The sequence below is a fragment of the Patagioenas fasciata genome, chromosome 10 (genome assembly GCF_037038585.1).
Source record: "Patagioenas fasciata isolate bPatFas1 chromosome 10, bPatFas1.hap1, whole genome shotgun sequence".
Classification (NCBI taxonomy): Eukaryota; Metazoa; Chordata; class Aves; order Columbiformes; family Columbidae; genus Patagioenas; species Patagioenas fasciata.
Window position 1 is genome coordinate 11,923,675 of NC_092529.1, and position 17,302 is coordinate 11,940,976.

Below are 17,302 nucleotides of genomic sequence, written 5' to 3' on the forward strand. Positions count from 1 at the left end.
TTATCTGGGGGAAAAAAGCGGGGCGGGGAAGCAGGGACCCTTTGGAAAAATGTTGGAGATAAAATTCCCACCCTTTGCCCGGTGTCAGCCCGCCCCCGCGGCACCCGGCCGTGGGTGCACCGCCCGCTGCCCAGTGCCGGGGCCGTGCCCCCCCGCCGCCATCCCGGGGAGCCATCTTAGGGCTCCCGCCGCCCCGCGCCCCCGGCGCGCGCTGCCGCCCCCCGCGCAGGCAGGGGCGCGAGCGGAGCGGGAAGCGGCGGCCGGGCTCGTGCGCACCCACGCGCGGTCGCGGCTCTCGCGTCCTTCTCGTTCCCCCCGTGTGGAAGAGCGGGGGCTGCGGCTTGTGGTTCTCCCCCGTTGACAAGCAGCGATCGCTGGGGAGCGGTTTTCCTCTCCTGCCTCGGTAGATCCGTTTCGCAGTCATCCCGCCTGCCAGCCCGAATTCTCTGCACGTATATTGTGCCTTTCCTCCATATATATATATATATATATATATGTTTTAATCCCCCCCACCCAGGCATCTTCAAGTTTGGAATCTCGCTCAGGAGTCTCTCCTTCCTACAGGTGCATGTAGGAGTAGACTCTGTTGCTCTAGTCAAAGAGCTCGCGAGGAGAGATCCTTGCGGGGAGGTGGTGTTTTGCCACCTTTGCTGTCATCTGGATAGAAGGGACTTTGTTATTATGTGGAAGGTGAAGTTTATATTTTAAACCCTTGTGAAGAGGCAAAACCGAACCCCATCCCTTTACAGTGGTTTCACGGCTGTAATTTCTAGGGTGAAAGATACCAGTACTTTACAAACATGTTTATCAGTAGACAATTCTTTGAAAATGCAGAATAGGACAAGCTTTAACTTGCTTACAGGATTTATCTTCCCCCACCCTTGTTGGCTATTCTTAATTGAACAATGTGTAAGAACGTTAAACAGCGACAAAATTCTACAGCAGAATTGATCTTGAGGCGTAGCTATGTTTTGTTGGATAAACATGGTGACAGGAAAGCTGCCATCCAGTTAGGAGAAAATGCAGTTAAGTGGAAGATTCAAAATGTGAAGTGTTTGTGTCTTGATGCATGCATTAAATTTGAAGTTATCATACTGGTTACTGAGCATTTTTTGCGGTTGTTCAGTCACATACATGTGCATACACTTTTGCTCTGTAGTCTACGAAGTGGAAGCATCCCACTGCCAAGAGGCTTTAAAATATTTGTCAAAAATATTGTGACACATTTTAACATAAAACATTATAACCAAATACTTTTTTTTTCTTTTGTCCCATAGAGGCGAACTATGCAAGTAGCACCAGAATTCCTCTCCCTGGTGACGGACCAGCTATTCAGTCAAACAGTTCAGCACCATCCAAGCAAACTGTTCTATCTTGGCAAGCTGCAATTGATGCTGCTAGACAAGCAAAGGCTGCCCAAAACATGAGTACCACCACAGCCCAGCCTGTAGGATCTCTGTCCCAAAGAAAACGCCAGCAATATGCCAAGAGCAAAAAACAGGGTAATACATCTAATAGTCGGCCACCCCGTGCCCTTTTCTGTTTATCCCTCAACAACCCAATACGAAGAGCCTGCATTAGTCTAGTAGAATGGAAGTATCCTTTGATACAGTTTCCTTTTTTACCACCTGTTCCTTGCATTTTCTGAATGTATCAAGGGGATTGTTTTACAGCAACTCTGGGAGCATCACAGCCTCAGTTCACCTGCACCTCTTGGTAACTGTCGTTAATGTTGGTGGTAGTTAGTTTTGCTTAAATTGCTGTTAAAGATTGCCTCTTAATTTGTGTCATAATGACATAGAATATAATTTTACTGAAGAAACTCAAAGTTAAAAGAGCTCACAGCTGTTCCTTTTTTCTTAGGGTAGATGGGGGGAACACATTCAGAATTTCTGGAAGTTATATTCCAGCAAATCTCTATAGTGTATTTGTTGCCCTTCCAAATAAGGTTGACGAGATAAGAATGCATCAAGCAGGGTTAATTGGGAGATGACCTAAGATGTCAAATCTGTGTCTTCCATATTGCAATTTGGAGTGTTGCCATTAGGGGAAATGAGACAGATGTAGAAATCTTTTTTTTTTTTTTTTTTTTTTTAATGTTTTTACTAAAGAAGGGAAGATTTTTAGTTAAGATAAGGACTGTAAATACATACAAGTGTCTGAAATATATTAATCTTTGGAATATTTACAACATATATCTACTACCAGACATATTTGGCAGCATGTACATGGCCTGAATTCATGGTGGCTTGTATGCTGGGCAGGATTGCTTTGTCTTTAGTTCAGTGATTGTGAATTACAAGTATGTGGGTTTCTTTGGCAGAACTGATAGCATGTTGATTTGCTATATTATTTAATTCTCAAGAAAAGGCTTGAAATAGAAAATAGTTTTGTTGAGGTACAAAGAGAAAAATGTTTGCCTGTTAGCCATGGCAACATCCCTGTAATGAGAAACAGCTGTTCAAGAGAGTAGACTACTGAAGTACAACTATTTTTGTTATTTTAAACAGAACAGCCAACCTGGCAATAGGAACTGTTATTCATTTATGGGGTTTATTTTTCTAATTATTTGAACATAATTTAACTGCAAATTAAAGATAGTGAAACAGATTTTTCTTTAATTTAAGCTGGTAGAAGTCCAACTAATTTAAGTAAATTGGCCTCTACTTGGTAAGGTCAGTTAAATGAAATTACTATGGATCTAGAATGGAATAACTCAGGGCAGAGCTTGTCCCAGTAGCACTGCATCTTAAAACAAGGTTGTCAGTTTCTCGCTGGTGTGGTTACTCTTTTCAGTTTGGAGAATGTGTGTTGTAACTTTATTTTGTACACAACATAGCAGCTGTTAATGTTGATACACTTTGTGAATGTAAACTCAGCCCCTGAGGTGACAAACTTTTTATAAGCCAACAAACTAAATTTAACAGGTCTTAAGGGGCATATGGGCTTTGTACAAGCTTTTTTTTTTTTTTTTTAGGAAAAATATTATAAACTGATAAAAATATGCTTTTGAGTATATTCAGTACTCTTTCTTCAGCCTTTTATGGGACTCTTATGGACATTTATCAGGAAGTTTTGCATTGACTTGAGGAAAGGGTGTCAAAAATCATAGTTAAAGTCCAAAATACTCCCTCTCCCAACTTCCATGAATGGGTTTGTCTGAGTACCTTAATGTCTGTAGTTACAGGAAAATAATGAAATACTTTCGGGAAATGAAAAGGTTAAAAATATTTAAATGTTAAAATGAAGGATGAACTTTATAGGCATGAATTTTAAGAAATATTTTTCCTTCTGGAAGATAAAAGGTATCTCCAGGTTTCAACTGCTGTTGTCCAGATATGTTATGGAAGTGTAGCTGCAATTCATGCTGTTGTTGGTGTGAAAGCCTCTCAGTGTGCATGGCTGCTCAGCCAGTAATGGTGTTCTGTTGCCCCGTCTGCTCACCTAAACTTCATCTCTCCTGGTCAAAGCAAAACTGTTTGGGGCTTCAGCTGCCAGGGACATGAAGAGGGGCTCAGAATTTTCCTGCGTTCCTTGTGCAGGTTTCCAGCTCTCATACAGGAGAACAGTTGTGATTTGCTGGGAATCCTTCTCATATCCTGCTATGAACTAGGTCCCAAATAATTTTTCTCCTTTGGACAAACAAATTGCTGTTAATATTAATGAGACTTATGTGAGCATATGAGGACAGAACAGCTTGATAAGCATTCCTTACCCATCATGATGACCCACATATTGATTTAAGAGTGTATAATTATATTCATTTCTGGAATTTAAAGTGTTCTGTGGCAGCAAGAGTAATAATTTTCTCTTTTTTAAAACGAAGAGGATGTTGAAAGATCATTGTGATGGAAAATAATACGGTACAGCAGTACAACTTAAGGTGATGAAGTGTTTGTCACAGTTATCAGTCAAAAGATTGCCTTAAAAGTAAGTTGTTTTTTTTTTTTTTTTTTACAATCGTTGATGCTGGAAGGAGAATTGGACTTAAAAGTTTATAGATACTCATAATTCATGAATTCCTTAACGAGATTTTTCCAGACCATTTGACATATTTATACTACTGTCTATATTTGCCAATTGTGTGGCCTTAGCTGTTTACATCCCATTCCCAGAAGATGATTCTAATTCAACTAATCATAATTTGGTAAGTACTCTTCAGTCTTTTATTTGCTTGCTATACTTTTAACTTGATGGTCATGATTAACTGCTATTATTTGAGCCTGTATTTTGTATAGATAACTTTAGTAAAAAACCCCAAATTAGTATATAGTAATGCTTCAAAATAAAATTTGTATGTGGAATTGCTTTGCTTGTGGTTCCCCCCCCATTTTTAATGTGTTCCCTTAGGTCATGTGTTAAAAATGAGATTTTTCAGCTGCCATTCTTTGGAGGGGAATGTACATTAATATTACGCTGCATCTATATGTATATTTGTGTGGTATAAAAACTTCAATTCTAATTTCTATTGCTTATATTAAGTATATCTACTAGTTGTTATTGTTTTTCTGACACTTCAGTCCTTCTGAAGTTTTACTGCCTGTCCAGTATACTTGTCTGTTTATGATTTTTGGTGGTGTTATTTAGTTGTGTATTTTACTAGATATTTTAGTTTTTAATGAGAGCATGGTGGGAAATTTTACATTAGTACGTTTTAAAGTGATAGGAACATCAATGTGATTTTTCAAAAAAGGGGTAGTACTGCATGAAGTAGTGTGTGAAGATGTATTTCTTCTATTGAAAATAGTATACAAGCATTGTGCTTGAAAATGTATCCTGAAAATTTATTTTTTTATTAAAACCTATAAAGGCTGTCATACTGAAGGGTAATATTGAATTACATTTCATAATTTCGTTGTTATTAAACACCATATTGAAATAGTGGAGTGCAGTTGTCCTGTGAACTCAAAATCTGCATGTGACTTTGAGGAGGAGGGGAGGTTTGTTCACAAAATAACCTACTTACTGGTATCCAAGTCTTTATTTTGAATTAATTTACCTGGAAAACTAAAGTTTATGAGAGATCTTCTATTTATGAACATGTTTGTGTAATTTGTGGTGTACAAGCTTGTTTATTTTCCAAAAATTATTCTGAGCATATGACCCATTTTATATATTTTTTTGTTTGTTTGTTTCTGAAGTTCATCAAGATTAAGCAAATGTGGACAGTAAAAAATGCTGGCAAAAGACAGAATAACTCAGGGCAATGTAAGGAATGATTTATCCAGCTGTGTAGCCAAGGATCAGTCTTTATCTCCCCCTCACCCCCTTTTTTTGTTTGTTTGTTTTTCTTCCCCTGAGAAGCTCAGGGCTCAAATCTCAATAGCTGTCAATCCACCAAGATATCCACTAATAACTAATTTCATAAAGCATTTCTAATTTCATGAAGCAATTACTTGTGTCAGAGGCTAATAATTTTGAAATAAATATTTTTAGTGTTAGTTTTGTTTAGGCTAATGTGTATTATTTCTGACGTAATTCTACAATGCACAAGTATTTAGAAAGAAATGCGCATTTTTCATCCCTGATGGTTTTTCCTTCTTTTTGTTGAACGTGGCCAGGTTAGTCTGAATAAATTTTTTTTTTTTGGTAAGAGATCCTTATCCATTTTAAGTTGACAGGGTCTTGAAGACCCCCAATGACATGTATATAAAGTTTACTTGGCCATTTAAATTCTCTCAAATTCCTGTTTAAATTTGAATCCTGTTTATACTGATGTTAAGTAATTCCACTAAGTTTGCTCAAAGAACAGAATTTATCCTAACAATATACTTCTAGGTACTGGGACAGCTTTAAGCCCAATAAGAGGACACACAGACACATCCTGTGTACCTGGTCTAATTAAATAAGTAGTTCTGGAATGAGCAACATTGGCTTTTCTTACAACCAAGGTTCTGAATAATGAAATATGCTAACCAGCGGTCTGGGTTCACATCTCTTCCTCTGCTATTTCCCTGACATTTTTCCTGGTGTGGACCCACTTGGTTGAACTTGCAGTGTGGATTCAAGAGTATTGTGAGGGAATATCAAAGATGACCTGAGTTAGAAATCTCCAGGCTTGCTCGGGAGCCTGCTTGAGCATGCATTTCCTGATGCTTGAGGTGTATGTACAGAGCTGTATTTGAGAGAGAGGGCTATCAGTTGTCTTACAGTGGAAGCAGGGATTATTCTGTTGAATAGTGTTCAGATCCATTGTGATACTGGTCTAAAAAACAGGCCAAACCTTAAAAATCAATATTAAATCTTACAAGTCTGATAGGATTTTAGTCCCCTGCATGTAGACAAGTTTGTCTTCCTTGAGTCCCACACTGCCAGTTTGATCTTGCTGGGAGACTGTACCCCACTCTGGCTTTGATCCAAGCTCAAAAGCTGAGGGAAATGAGATTATCTCCTCTCTCCTTCCAGCCCAGGTGTTTGGTCCTATCCACCTCTTGGCCTCTTGTCCCCGCTTTCCTCTCTGGACACAGGCACCATCGACACTGTACAGATTGCAGCATTTGTATCATTTAGTGCCTTGGCGGGAGGGCCCAGAGTGAGGAGCAGGGGCATGGTCTGGTTCCAGTGCCTTCACGTCCTTATTATGTAAACCTTGAAAGTTCAGCTTTAGAAATTTTAGTTTGCATGTGGCTATTATATGTATGGCTTGGTTCTTGGGAAGTAAATCAATGTTGCTTCATTGAGTTGAATGGATTAATTGCTTTCCATCAGCTAACTGAACTGACTCATTTTTTTGTTTGTTTGTAAACTGAAAAATTATTTATAGATGTGTATTTTTTTTTTTGGCAAATACAAAATATACATAATTTGTAGTCAGCTATGGAAAGAGGAAGCAATGGTACAAGAGGGCAAAAACCAGTGGAATACTGATAAGTGGGAACTAGAAACTTCACCAGTTCTGCTTGGGCTAGTAGAAGACTGCTTGCATATATGAGAATCTGAGCAAAGTGTTCCTTCTTTATGACTTCAGGAAGTGTGCAATGCCAACATCAGTCCAAGGGTGTATGTGCAGAACAGGTTTTGATTTCTCTTTGGGATGGGATGGTAGAAGACAGTTTCTGTATGATGGTATGTCCACGAGACCTGAGATAAAATTTCTGAGTCTGTCTTCATCTGTGACTGAACCAGTGAAACACTGACCCTGTGTCAGCCACCTGACTGCTGGCTGGGCTGAGAATGAGCACTGTTTTTACTTTCTCCTGAATCTTTCAACATGTGGTGTCTGATCAACACAGTCAGTGATGTGTTGCAGTAGTAATGGCAAAAGAAATTTGAGCACAAATTAATCAAAAGTATAACAAACATTTTAAGAAACAAGTAGATGTGTGTTTAGTGAAATAACAGATCAAATGTATGCATATTTACACTTAAAAAAATAGGGTGTATTTTGAATATTGTTACTATTGTTATTATTATCTTCTCTTGTTATTCTTGAATATGAGTCAATTTTTAATCTTAGATATCTTTAGATGTGAGAAGGTTCCACACCCTTCTTTTTGGAACAGTAGACTGTATAGAAAACTGACAGTGCAAGCTAAGTGTGAGGATGGGACAACAGTGTGTTTCTGTGTTGGTCACTCATCTTCACTGATGTGCAAGTTGTGATTATTGAAGTTGTTGTGACAGAGCCATCAGCACGCTATGATACCAGATACTTACGATTACTTAGGGAAGCAAGTCAAGGTTTCTTCAGATATCAGTGACTAAATTAAGCAGATGGTAATCACTGTTGCAGGATAGGAGTCCCTTTCATTGTTAGGGTTTTTGATCTTCTGAGCAGACAAGCTTAGATTGCTGTTTTGCCTGTTTGCCATTCTCTGAGAGCAGAAGGTGCACTACAGCTGTCTTCTTGTGCAGTGCACTCATAGTTATCCTTATTCTCTCTCAAGAACAATGTGTTGGTAGTGGATGATTAAAAACCAATGCATTTCAAACAAAGCAGAAGTGCAGACTTAAATTCAGACTGGATTGTGTGTGACCACTTGCCAAGTGTTACAGTCTGGTGTTCTGTGGGAAAATTTTTCTGATCTTTTGTCTAAAACACCTTGATCTGTGTCTGTGGTGTGTGCAAGAAGCAGGAGGAGGAAGGGTTCTTCTTTTCTATACTTTAAAGAGAGTAGTTCTCCCATGCTTTTCTATACTGTATAGAACTTTAAAAACAGGTATTGAACTTGATCCTGAGTTCTACATAATAATTAGTCCCTGATCAGTTATTGTTCTTTCACAAGTGGGTCCAGTTCTTCCACAATTAGGTGCGTGAAACTATTATTGAACCAGAGAAATTATTTTTCTGTTACTGTGGAACAAGGCAGTGTAATCAGGGATTAAATAAGCTCATAAGCTCACTACTTCATATTTTAGTGTAGTTTCTTTCATCTGCCTTCAGAAGTTGCAGGTGATCTGAACTTACCATGCTTGATTCAGCTCTAATTTTGGCAGTATTTCTTGTCTGAGCTTGATAAGAAGTATTTTCTGGCAGGAAGGTTTCCTGTGTATATCTATCTTTCTTCTGTTTGTATATTTTTCATTTTCCCCCATCTGTGGTATGTTATTTCCCTTCATGTCTTTTGTCTTCAACTTCCTACTTGTTTCTTTCTTGTTTTTTTTTTTCCTTGCTCTCTGGCTTCCCCCTGTGTTTACTCATCTGTTTGTCCTCTTCTGCAGCATACTTTGCTCTATCTCACTCTCCTCAATTTTTCTTTCTTATGTCGTCCTGCTGTACCTTATTGTGTTCTCCTGTGCTTTGCCTCCTACTGACTTTCCCATTGGTCTGGCTAGCACTGGGCTTCTTCACAGTGTGCAGGCAGACTGGCACAACACAAGTCTGGATTTTGGTTATTTTTTTTCCATTCCTTTTTGAAAAAGTAAATGTGAACAATAAGTAGGCATCTGTTTACACAGAGTCTATGAAAACTGAACCCCTGAAGTGAGTTGAGTTTTCTTTAGGTATATTACATATCTTGTGACTAGACCATGAAGGTTTTCACTGGTGACGCTGTTTTATTTGAGGAGAGACTGACAGCCTGTGCGTTTTGGGAGACTTGCATAAATTAGAGCAAATTGGCAAGTGCAAAGTCACATCAGTAAATGGCTTGACCCTCATGCATCAAGGACTGGAACCTAATGATGATTAAAGAGTCCATGCTGCTGATAGTAGGATTTTTCAGCCTTCTTTCGGGCTACCATTGTCAGTGGGGAACCCTCTCAAAGAGTGAGGCTCTGCATTAAAAGGAGGTCGCTCCAGCTTGTGCTTGCAGACCACGTCAGGTGATGGTCTTGAACACCTTTTCTTCTTTCTCCCAGGTAGTTGGGACTGGGAGAGCCATAGTGGGGGATGCTGCTGCAGAAAGGTTATGTTTGTGTTCTGTGTCTCAGGCAGAGATTTCCTCTGTAAGTAGCTTTAGGTGGACCTTTCAGTGACTCCAGCAACAGGAAAGCCAGTGTTGTCCCTGGACTGTTAGCTGTGCCTTCAATCTAGGGCACAGCTGGAGAGTGCTCTTAAGAACTGGTTGAACTCTTGACTTGGAGGTCAGGCTTCCTCTTCTCATCTCATTAGCAGCCCTATGACTCATTCAGTTCTAAGGCCACATGACTAATTAATCCATCAATTGAAGAGTATCCTCTATATGTAGCTTATCTGAAAATATTTTTGTAGCATGTTATTTATTTTAACCACATTTAGAAAATAATTCTAAAGACTTTTGCTTAATTGCAAAGTGTTCTATGATTTATTTTAGAAGGACTTCTACATTAATCTACCGTGTTTCTTGTGTTTACTTCTTCAGTTCAGGGTTCTTTGAGGCCTGGGTGGGTCTCCCCTCACTTCAAACATCTTCCCATCTAATTTTTTTTTTTTTTGATACCATGTTTCTAATCTTTTTCTACCTTTGGGTTCTTAGCTGATGCTCTCTCCTGATGTCTCTGCTATCTGGCATAAAAGTCACCCAAGTAAATTTTTCAGGAAAGAGGCAAGATAATTTGGACTCTACTGAAAATACTTAATTTTGCATATGGGAGAACATGATGGAGTCATTACAATGTTCTGTGTGCATTTAGCCAAGCACCTAGCTACTACTCTGGCACTAGATTTTTAGGGGAAAATGTCACTAAGCTTAATTTGAAAAAAGATTCAAAAATATTTGATCTAATTTTAACTGATACACCACAGGAATTTAATGTTGCGTATCAACTCAAGTCAGTGAAAGGTTTTTGTAGTTCTGTGTATGAGTAGTCAGGAGGGCCTGTGAGAAAGTCAGTAGGTTTAACCTTGGAAAAAAACCCCGAACAAACAAATCAATCAATCAAAATCCTAAACTGAAACACCCAAACAATCAAAACCCGCCACAAAAACACACTCCCCACCACAAAAACGCACTCCTCCCCTAGCATGTTAGGAGCTGTCCTCTTTCTTTTCACACAGGCTTAAAAATGAAGAGGCTTGAATTTCCTCCTCCTCTGTTTTTATGTCTATATGTGTATGTAAATGCTCTGTTTTGATCATTTTTTCCCTGCTATTTTTAATGTATGTCAATTACCCTGACACATTAGAAAAACCATAAAGTAACTGTTTAACTACTGGAGCAGCCAGAGTTATCCTTCTGAAAATTAATAGTAAAGTTGTATGATGGTTATTAGGTGAGACAGTATGCATCAGTAAGTAATCTTTAATAGATGACATTTCTGCAAGGTGATTATTAAAAAATACCATAATGCTGTACTCAGCTCTATCTTCATATTTCAGGTTTTTTTAGATTACTGGCAGCCATAAACTTCCAGTAGTATGCATTGCTTTGACTTTTACCAGTGCAGATCATTTATCTAGAAAACTTTTTTCCATTGTACTATAACGCACATATCTGCAAAATACTTGAAAATTCTGAGTTGGTAGTGGTTCATACCCACTCTGTCCTGCAACCAGTTACCAGGCCTATTCTGTCTACTCTGCCCTGTATCAGTAGCATAACATAGCTCTTGAATTTTCTTGGTAAACAGAATTGTCTGTATCAAGTCCATCTCTAGTGGTGGATGAAACAGATTTTGCACTGTGGCATAGGGAAAGGGACTTTCCTGGAAGAAACTTATGACCAAGATGAGTGGCAATTTCTAACTGGTAGAAAGGTCACTTGAGTTTGTGGAGGTTTGGGAATATAGGCTAGTCCTTGTTCTTTATTTTGTGTGCCCCAATACAACTTAGCATCTGACTACTTCAGCACAGATAAAAATGGCTGTTTGGAGTGCAAGGTTATGATAAGAAGGTCCACAACTTAGTTTTACAGGTTTCAGTTAGTGAAGTTATTTTTGCAGTGTCCCTTTTTTTTTTTTTTTTTTCTTTTTTTTAAATGCAGGACATAGCTTCTCAGTTCTCCAGGCCAGAAGACCTTACAAGAAGATGTACTCAATTATTCCTGTTTGACAGGAAATGTGTTTTCCATGTTCGAAGTTGCAAGCTTGTTCCAGTGGGAAATTCCTACTAAGGGCTTGTCTCTCCTTAAAAAGAGCTGCTAGTAGTGCCTTACTAGCAAACTGCCATGGGAGACAGAGTGTACACCAGGAAGAGTTATTTTTCTGTTGTAACCTAAAGCCAGCCTTCCACTGCTGCACTGGTAGAAAGCTTTTTTTTTTTTCTGGTTTAATTATGCTGTGAAAGAGCAGTGATTCCACACCCTTCTTTTCACTTATTCATTGTTTGATAAAGGTATGCCTGCAAAACTTCTAAGTGTATATGCTTTTCACAAGAAAAGTAAATCTGTGTACTTCCAAATATATGTAATAATCTTATTAGTTACTGTATCAATGGAATTGGTCCATAGGAAGGTAGTTAGATTTGACGTTAAAATTGTTGCAATTAAAATCTAAAGTGATCATCTAAGGTGAGTGGGAGGAGTTTGTACTTTTCTTAGAAACTATTGTAGTAGAGTGAAAGCTGATTTTTAAATGCTCTGAAAAAAACCATGAACAAACCTAGGTTATAAAATCAGTTTACTGAGTGTATGTAAACCATGTGAGTTACTAATTTCCTCCAATATCGAGCATGTAAATTTAACAAAATATTAATCTATGGTTTTATTCTTTGACAGTAGCTGCTATGCTAAAGGGAACCCGGACAATTGTTTCTGAAATTTTTACTTGAAAAATGAATATATAAAATTGAGAATCTTTACATGTTGCCATGTATCAGTGCCACACCAAAAGCTGATTGCCATAGATATTACTTGAATTTGCTTTATAAAACCTGTTTAAAAACTCTAGGTTATGCAGAATATGGGTGTTTAATTTCCTTTAAAAAGATCTTTTGTATAAGAAGTCTATTATTCATTGAGAACTGTTATTTGTTTTGTTTTAGTCTGTGTGAGAGCCCTCTGTCTTGAAATATCTCAGAGTTAAGCTCTGTCGCTTTTGAAAGTGCTGGTCAAGACTTGTGTGCTTAATTTGAGCAGAAATGTGAGAGTTCTGGGTGATTTCGAAAAGCTGGTGTCTGGGTACTTCAGAAGATTCATATAGCTGTTAAGATCAATGAAAATGTATTTTCTAATCTGGTAGAGGTTTAATGACAAACTGTTTTCAGTGATCGTTAATTGTGTGATTTGTTTTACTGTTCTTTTTGAAAAAATTCAAATTTGTTTATCCTGCTGTCATGCACTAAAACCTTTCTTTTGCTGGGCCATCTGGAAGGACAGGGCCATGGAGAAAAGTTAAATGAATATATGATGATAGTGGGAGAATGTAAATTAGAATGGGTTTGCTTTTCAATGTTACGTTGTTGTTGTTATTGTGTAATCTTCTTCAATAAAACTTTCATTTATTGAATTGTAAATACAATAATATCCCCCCTTCCCCTTCAGAGGAGATTGAGGGCATGCCCTTAGTTCCTGCTTGTATCAAATTCACTTGGTAGCATTGATTATCGGCTTACTATTGTCCATGCTTTTTCATAGTCATTTTTATGAAGGAAAGTGCTTTTGGAACTCCATTCTTGTAGAATGTCTTGACTAAACAGTGTGATTCTTCTCAGAAACCTAGGTGCTTGACTTTAGCATTTGAAAGCAAACTTTAAATTATTGGAGATTTGTGTTTAAAATTTAACTATGAAAATAACACTTGGAATGAAATCAACACAGCTGACCAGGGTACATAATTTACCTGTTCACTGTTAGTGGGGAATATTCTAGAATAATACTGTAGTGATTGATTGTAATATAAGACTTTGAAATTATAAACAGATTGATTTGCATGGATTTATTCATATAATTATGAACAAATATGTTTTTACTGTTATTTAATATTGAAAGGAATCATGCCAATACATTCAGTTTAGTTGCATGGCTGAAAGTTTGAGCAGTCTAGCTCTGTTGCTAGTGCATGATGGCTTTCATTGTGGTTGCTTTTCATGTGGGTAGAGAGCTGCTTACAATTTTGAAACCTTGTAGAATTATACATGTTGATAATGTCATTATTAAGGATCTGAATCTTGCTACTTGCTACTGTGGTAAATCACGTAATACAGACTGTGATCCGCCTTAGTATAGCAGAAGGGATGATGCTCAACATTGCTTGCATAAGATCAGAATTGAATCTTCAACTTTATCACATATTTTCTAAGAAATTAATATTTGATATCTTTAGGAGGAAGGTAGTTCAGCCCAAAGATGCATTTAGCTGTGGTTTTTTTTAGTTGTCCTCTTACCATATGATATAAAACAGGTGGTATGTTGAATTTTATCACACTTGACAGATTAAATACGTTTTACTAAGTTACTAGGTTGCATTTTGGTAAAATTTTGGAGAAGATCTGGTGGCACAAAGTAGCGTACAGAGCCAGTTGCATTTGTATGGCATAAAGGCTGGGAAGCTCTTTACAGTGTAAGAACATAAACATAAGAAGTGTTCATTAATAAGGTTCAGTAGTTTAATTATACTTTTCTGGGTTGGCTGACAGTGGCTGCAGCAGTGCAGCAGCCTCCAGCAAGATCACATCTTATGCCACTCAGCTAATCGGAAAAATGCAGTCCTTCCAAGGTGCTGAGTAGCAAATACCCCAAAGCTGCATTATGTTTATCAGACATTTTGTTAGTGCAGTTTTTACTCTGATGGATTTATTATGGTGCTATTACTTTTTTTTTTTTCCCCCCAAATACTCATCCAGAATCTTTTAAAACATGTACCAGTGATTTGTGGCTTAAGTAATTCATCATAAAATTATATGTAAGTAATTATACACTTATCTTCATCCCAAGAAGACTTAATAGTTCTGACTTCAGGTTATCTTCTATTGTTCAATAATTTATTTCTTGCTATAGCAAAGAAAAAAGCTGAAAGAAAACAACCTACCAAATTATATACATCTTGGACTTTTTACAGGAACATGTAGTAATAGAACAAGGGATAATGGCTTTTAACTGAAAGACGATAGATTTAGATTAGATCTTAGGAAGAAATTTTTTACCATAAGGGTGGTGAGACACTGGAACAGGCTACCCAGAGAAGCTGTGGATGCCACATCCCTGTCCAGGTTGGACGGGGCTTTGAGCAACCTGGTCTAGTGGAAAATGCCTGTGCCCATGGCAGGGGGTTGGAACTTTAAGGTCCTTTCTGACCCAAACTATTCTATGATTCTATGTACGTTTATTGAAACGTCTCAAAATCTCTTCACGTGACTGACTTCAGAAAAACTAAAAAAAAAAATTCAGTGATAAAAAGGAAAAATGTTTAACCCAACTGTACCTAAAAGTCTCATGGTATTATGCTTACTACAGTTGGTGCTCTGATTGCTAGAGCAGTGATGAAGGATGAATGCTGTCAGGTACGGTGTCTGACTGGCCTGCCTCAGTAGAGCAATGCAGGCAGCTCTGCCTCCTGCTGAGGTGCCTCATCTGCTATAACTCTTGATGTATAGTATAGAACAGAAAGTTTCTCTACATTCTAGTACCAAACTCAGAGGTACTTAGAAATGTTAAAAGTTTGTCTTAAATATAATGAAACTATCGCATTTAAAAGAAATTCTGTAAACCATGGTTTCAGCAAAGGCCACGTAATTTTACAGGCTAGCGATTCAGTTTTATGTTTGCATTGTCATGGGTGTGTTGGTGTAATATAAGCCCATCTTAAGACCAGACATGCTGGCCATCTGTATTCTTACTACAATAAGGCAACCTTACAGTGACCTCTGAAACTCGCTGGAGGCTTTGCAAGCTTAACACTGAGAGGTAATGCAAATTGAGCATAGGTAAACTGAGCATGCACCGATCTAGTCTGTCAGCACAGGTTAGGTATGTGACTTTTTTTAAAGGTTTCTGTCTCCTGTAGTAGAAGATTATCAGCTGCTTCTCACATGTATGTTATCCCTAAGCACTGCGTGGCTGAGATCATTTATCAATGTGGATGAAAAATACATGGGCTGCAAGTAGCGATGTAGGTCTGTAACTTCTGAGAGTATTTCATTTCAACCAAATACACAAAAAACAAAGATTTCAAAGTTATTTTTACATGTTTTTTGAGAACGTGAAGAGACTTTCTGTTCCCTCTTTTCCCCAAAGGCAGGCTACAGCAGGAGCCCACGTCATAGCAAAACTCATCAACTAATGCCAGGCTGTAGGGATGAGACTTTATTAATTTTTTGTTCCTCTTAGAGGAGACAAGCAGTTCTGTAAGCACAATGAATTATGTGGGATAAGGAAATAAAATGATTTGCTGCCATAGCAGAAAGGGTACAAGCAAATAAGGGTAAGATTGCTAGCCAACAACTTCAGGAATAAGCACTGAATTTTTTTAGTTTGCCCCTAAATTCTTGTGTGTTCTTGAGCAGACTATCTGTCTTTTTAGTATTTTAGTTTCCAACCTGTAAAATAGTTTTCTGCTCTAAAAGGATGTCAAAAGAAAAAGAAAGCTTTAGACTGTGAAACATTAAGATATGGTGAATAAGGTTATATGAACAGTACAGTGAGATCTAGGGAGTTCTCTTAAAACAGCTTATTTTTTTTGCCTTTTTTTGGAAATACTTTGGCTGACTTTCTGGTGAACACTTTCTGGTGAATTTTGTTGTCAGAGGCTATATTTTAAGTCTGAGAACGTAGAATGTTTTGGCAGCAAATTTTGGTGAAGAAAAAGTGATTGGTAGTAGCAATATAGGAACAGAAGGAACAGCCACTGTTCCCATAGTGATACAGCGAAAGCAGTGACATTTAGGTAAACAGCAGTAGGAAAGGAAATTTGGGGGAGTTAATGTTAGATGTCTCAGCAGATGCAGTAAGCTTCCATGCGGTGTTCCATGTGTATCTGAAAATGCAAATGTTAAGCTTCTTTTGGTTATATTATTAGCACAAGCACCCCTCAATGTTTGGTTGGGAAGTTCAGTGACTTCCTTGAACAGGTGATCAGTGAATGAAACCAAAGCAGGCAACATCCTATTCAGCAGAAATTGCACGTAGCGAAAGACAGCAGGATATTTTGAGTGTTCACAAATATGCTAATGTGAACCATCCAGCTGGTGGGAATGGTACCACCAAAGGTCTTTTTAACATGATCATGTGACATGTGGATGATGAGGGTATTTTTATAAACCCTTGCAGCAATGTTACTGTTGGTCCAAATATTACACACTTCTTAACCCTAAATAATGATTTTAAATACACAAATGAAAGCTCAAATGCAGAACCTTAGTATTCATTTTACTCAGTGAGTGTCAGGGCTGAGGCATTGCCTGATGATGTGTGTACAAGAATAGGGCTTTAAATGCAGGGTAGGAAATGAATTTCAGACAAAAGTTGTGGGAGAAATAGAATTCTGGAGCCTTTTTTTTTTTACATGGAAACTTATGGGGGAAGTTAACTAGTCAGTGAAAGCGTGGATTAGCTAAACTGTCTTCTGAGGTGTTGTACAGTAAGGGGTGTGGGGCTGAAAATCGCTGACTAGTGGAATTAGTGCCCACACAAGGGCTCTGTGCAGGGCTTTAGTCCTTGTTGTCTGCGTTTGGGAATGATACTACTTCAGAAAGTATCAGAAGAAAAGCAATAATTGGAAAGGCTAATGGAAAGAAAGAGAACTGAAAAGTGCAGCTGCAGGAAGATGGTATATTTTAGTATGTTTTAGTAAGGTATGACATAGCATGTTGCAATAAATAATTGGAATGAACTCTATCAATTCTTCGAACAAACATAAGGCTGTGATAGATAGTCTTGCATGTGCTTTGTTTTGTTTCAGTGAAAATAGGATGAAGATTTATAGATGGTTTTGAGGTCTTGACACAAATGGAGCATTGCCCGTGAAGGCTTGAGTAACATGGATTGTAGGCATGCTAGAATTGTCTTTT

The 17,302-nt window shown here is 38.0% G+C and overlaps 1 protein-coding gene across 13 annotated transcripts in view; it reads left to right on the top strand.

Annotated features, from left to right (window-relative positions):
* Positions 1–17,302, top strand: part of CACNA1D (calcium voltage-gated channel subunit alpha1 D) — a 220,274-nt gene that overhangs the window by 46,570 nt on the left and 156,402 nt on the right. For all 13 annotated transcript variants that reach the window (XM_071813160.1, XM_065845268.2, XM_071813153.1 and 10 more), the window contains exons 2-3: positions 1,278–1,596; positions 4,042–4,147. In XM_071813160.1, coding sequence (XP_071669261.1) covers positions 1,278–1,596; positions 4,042–4,147 — 425 coding nt within the window. The remainder of the gene's footprint in view (positions 1–1,277; positions 1,597–4,041; positions 4,148–17,302) is intronic.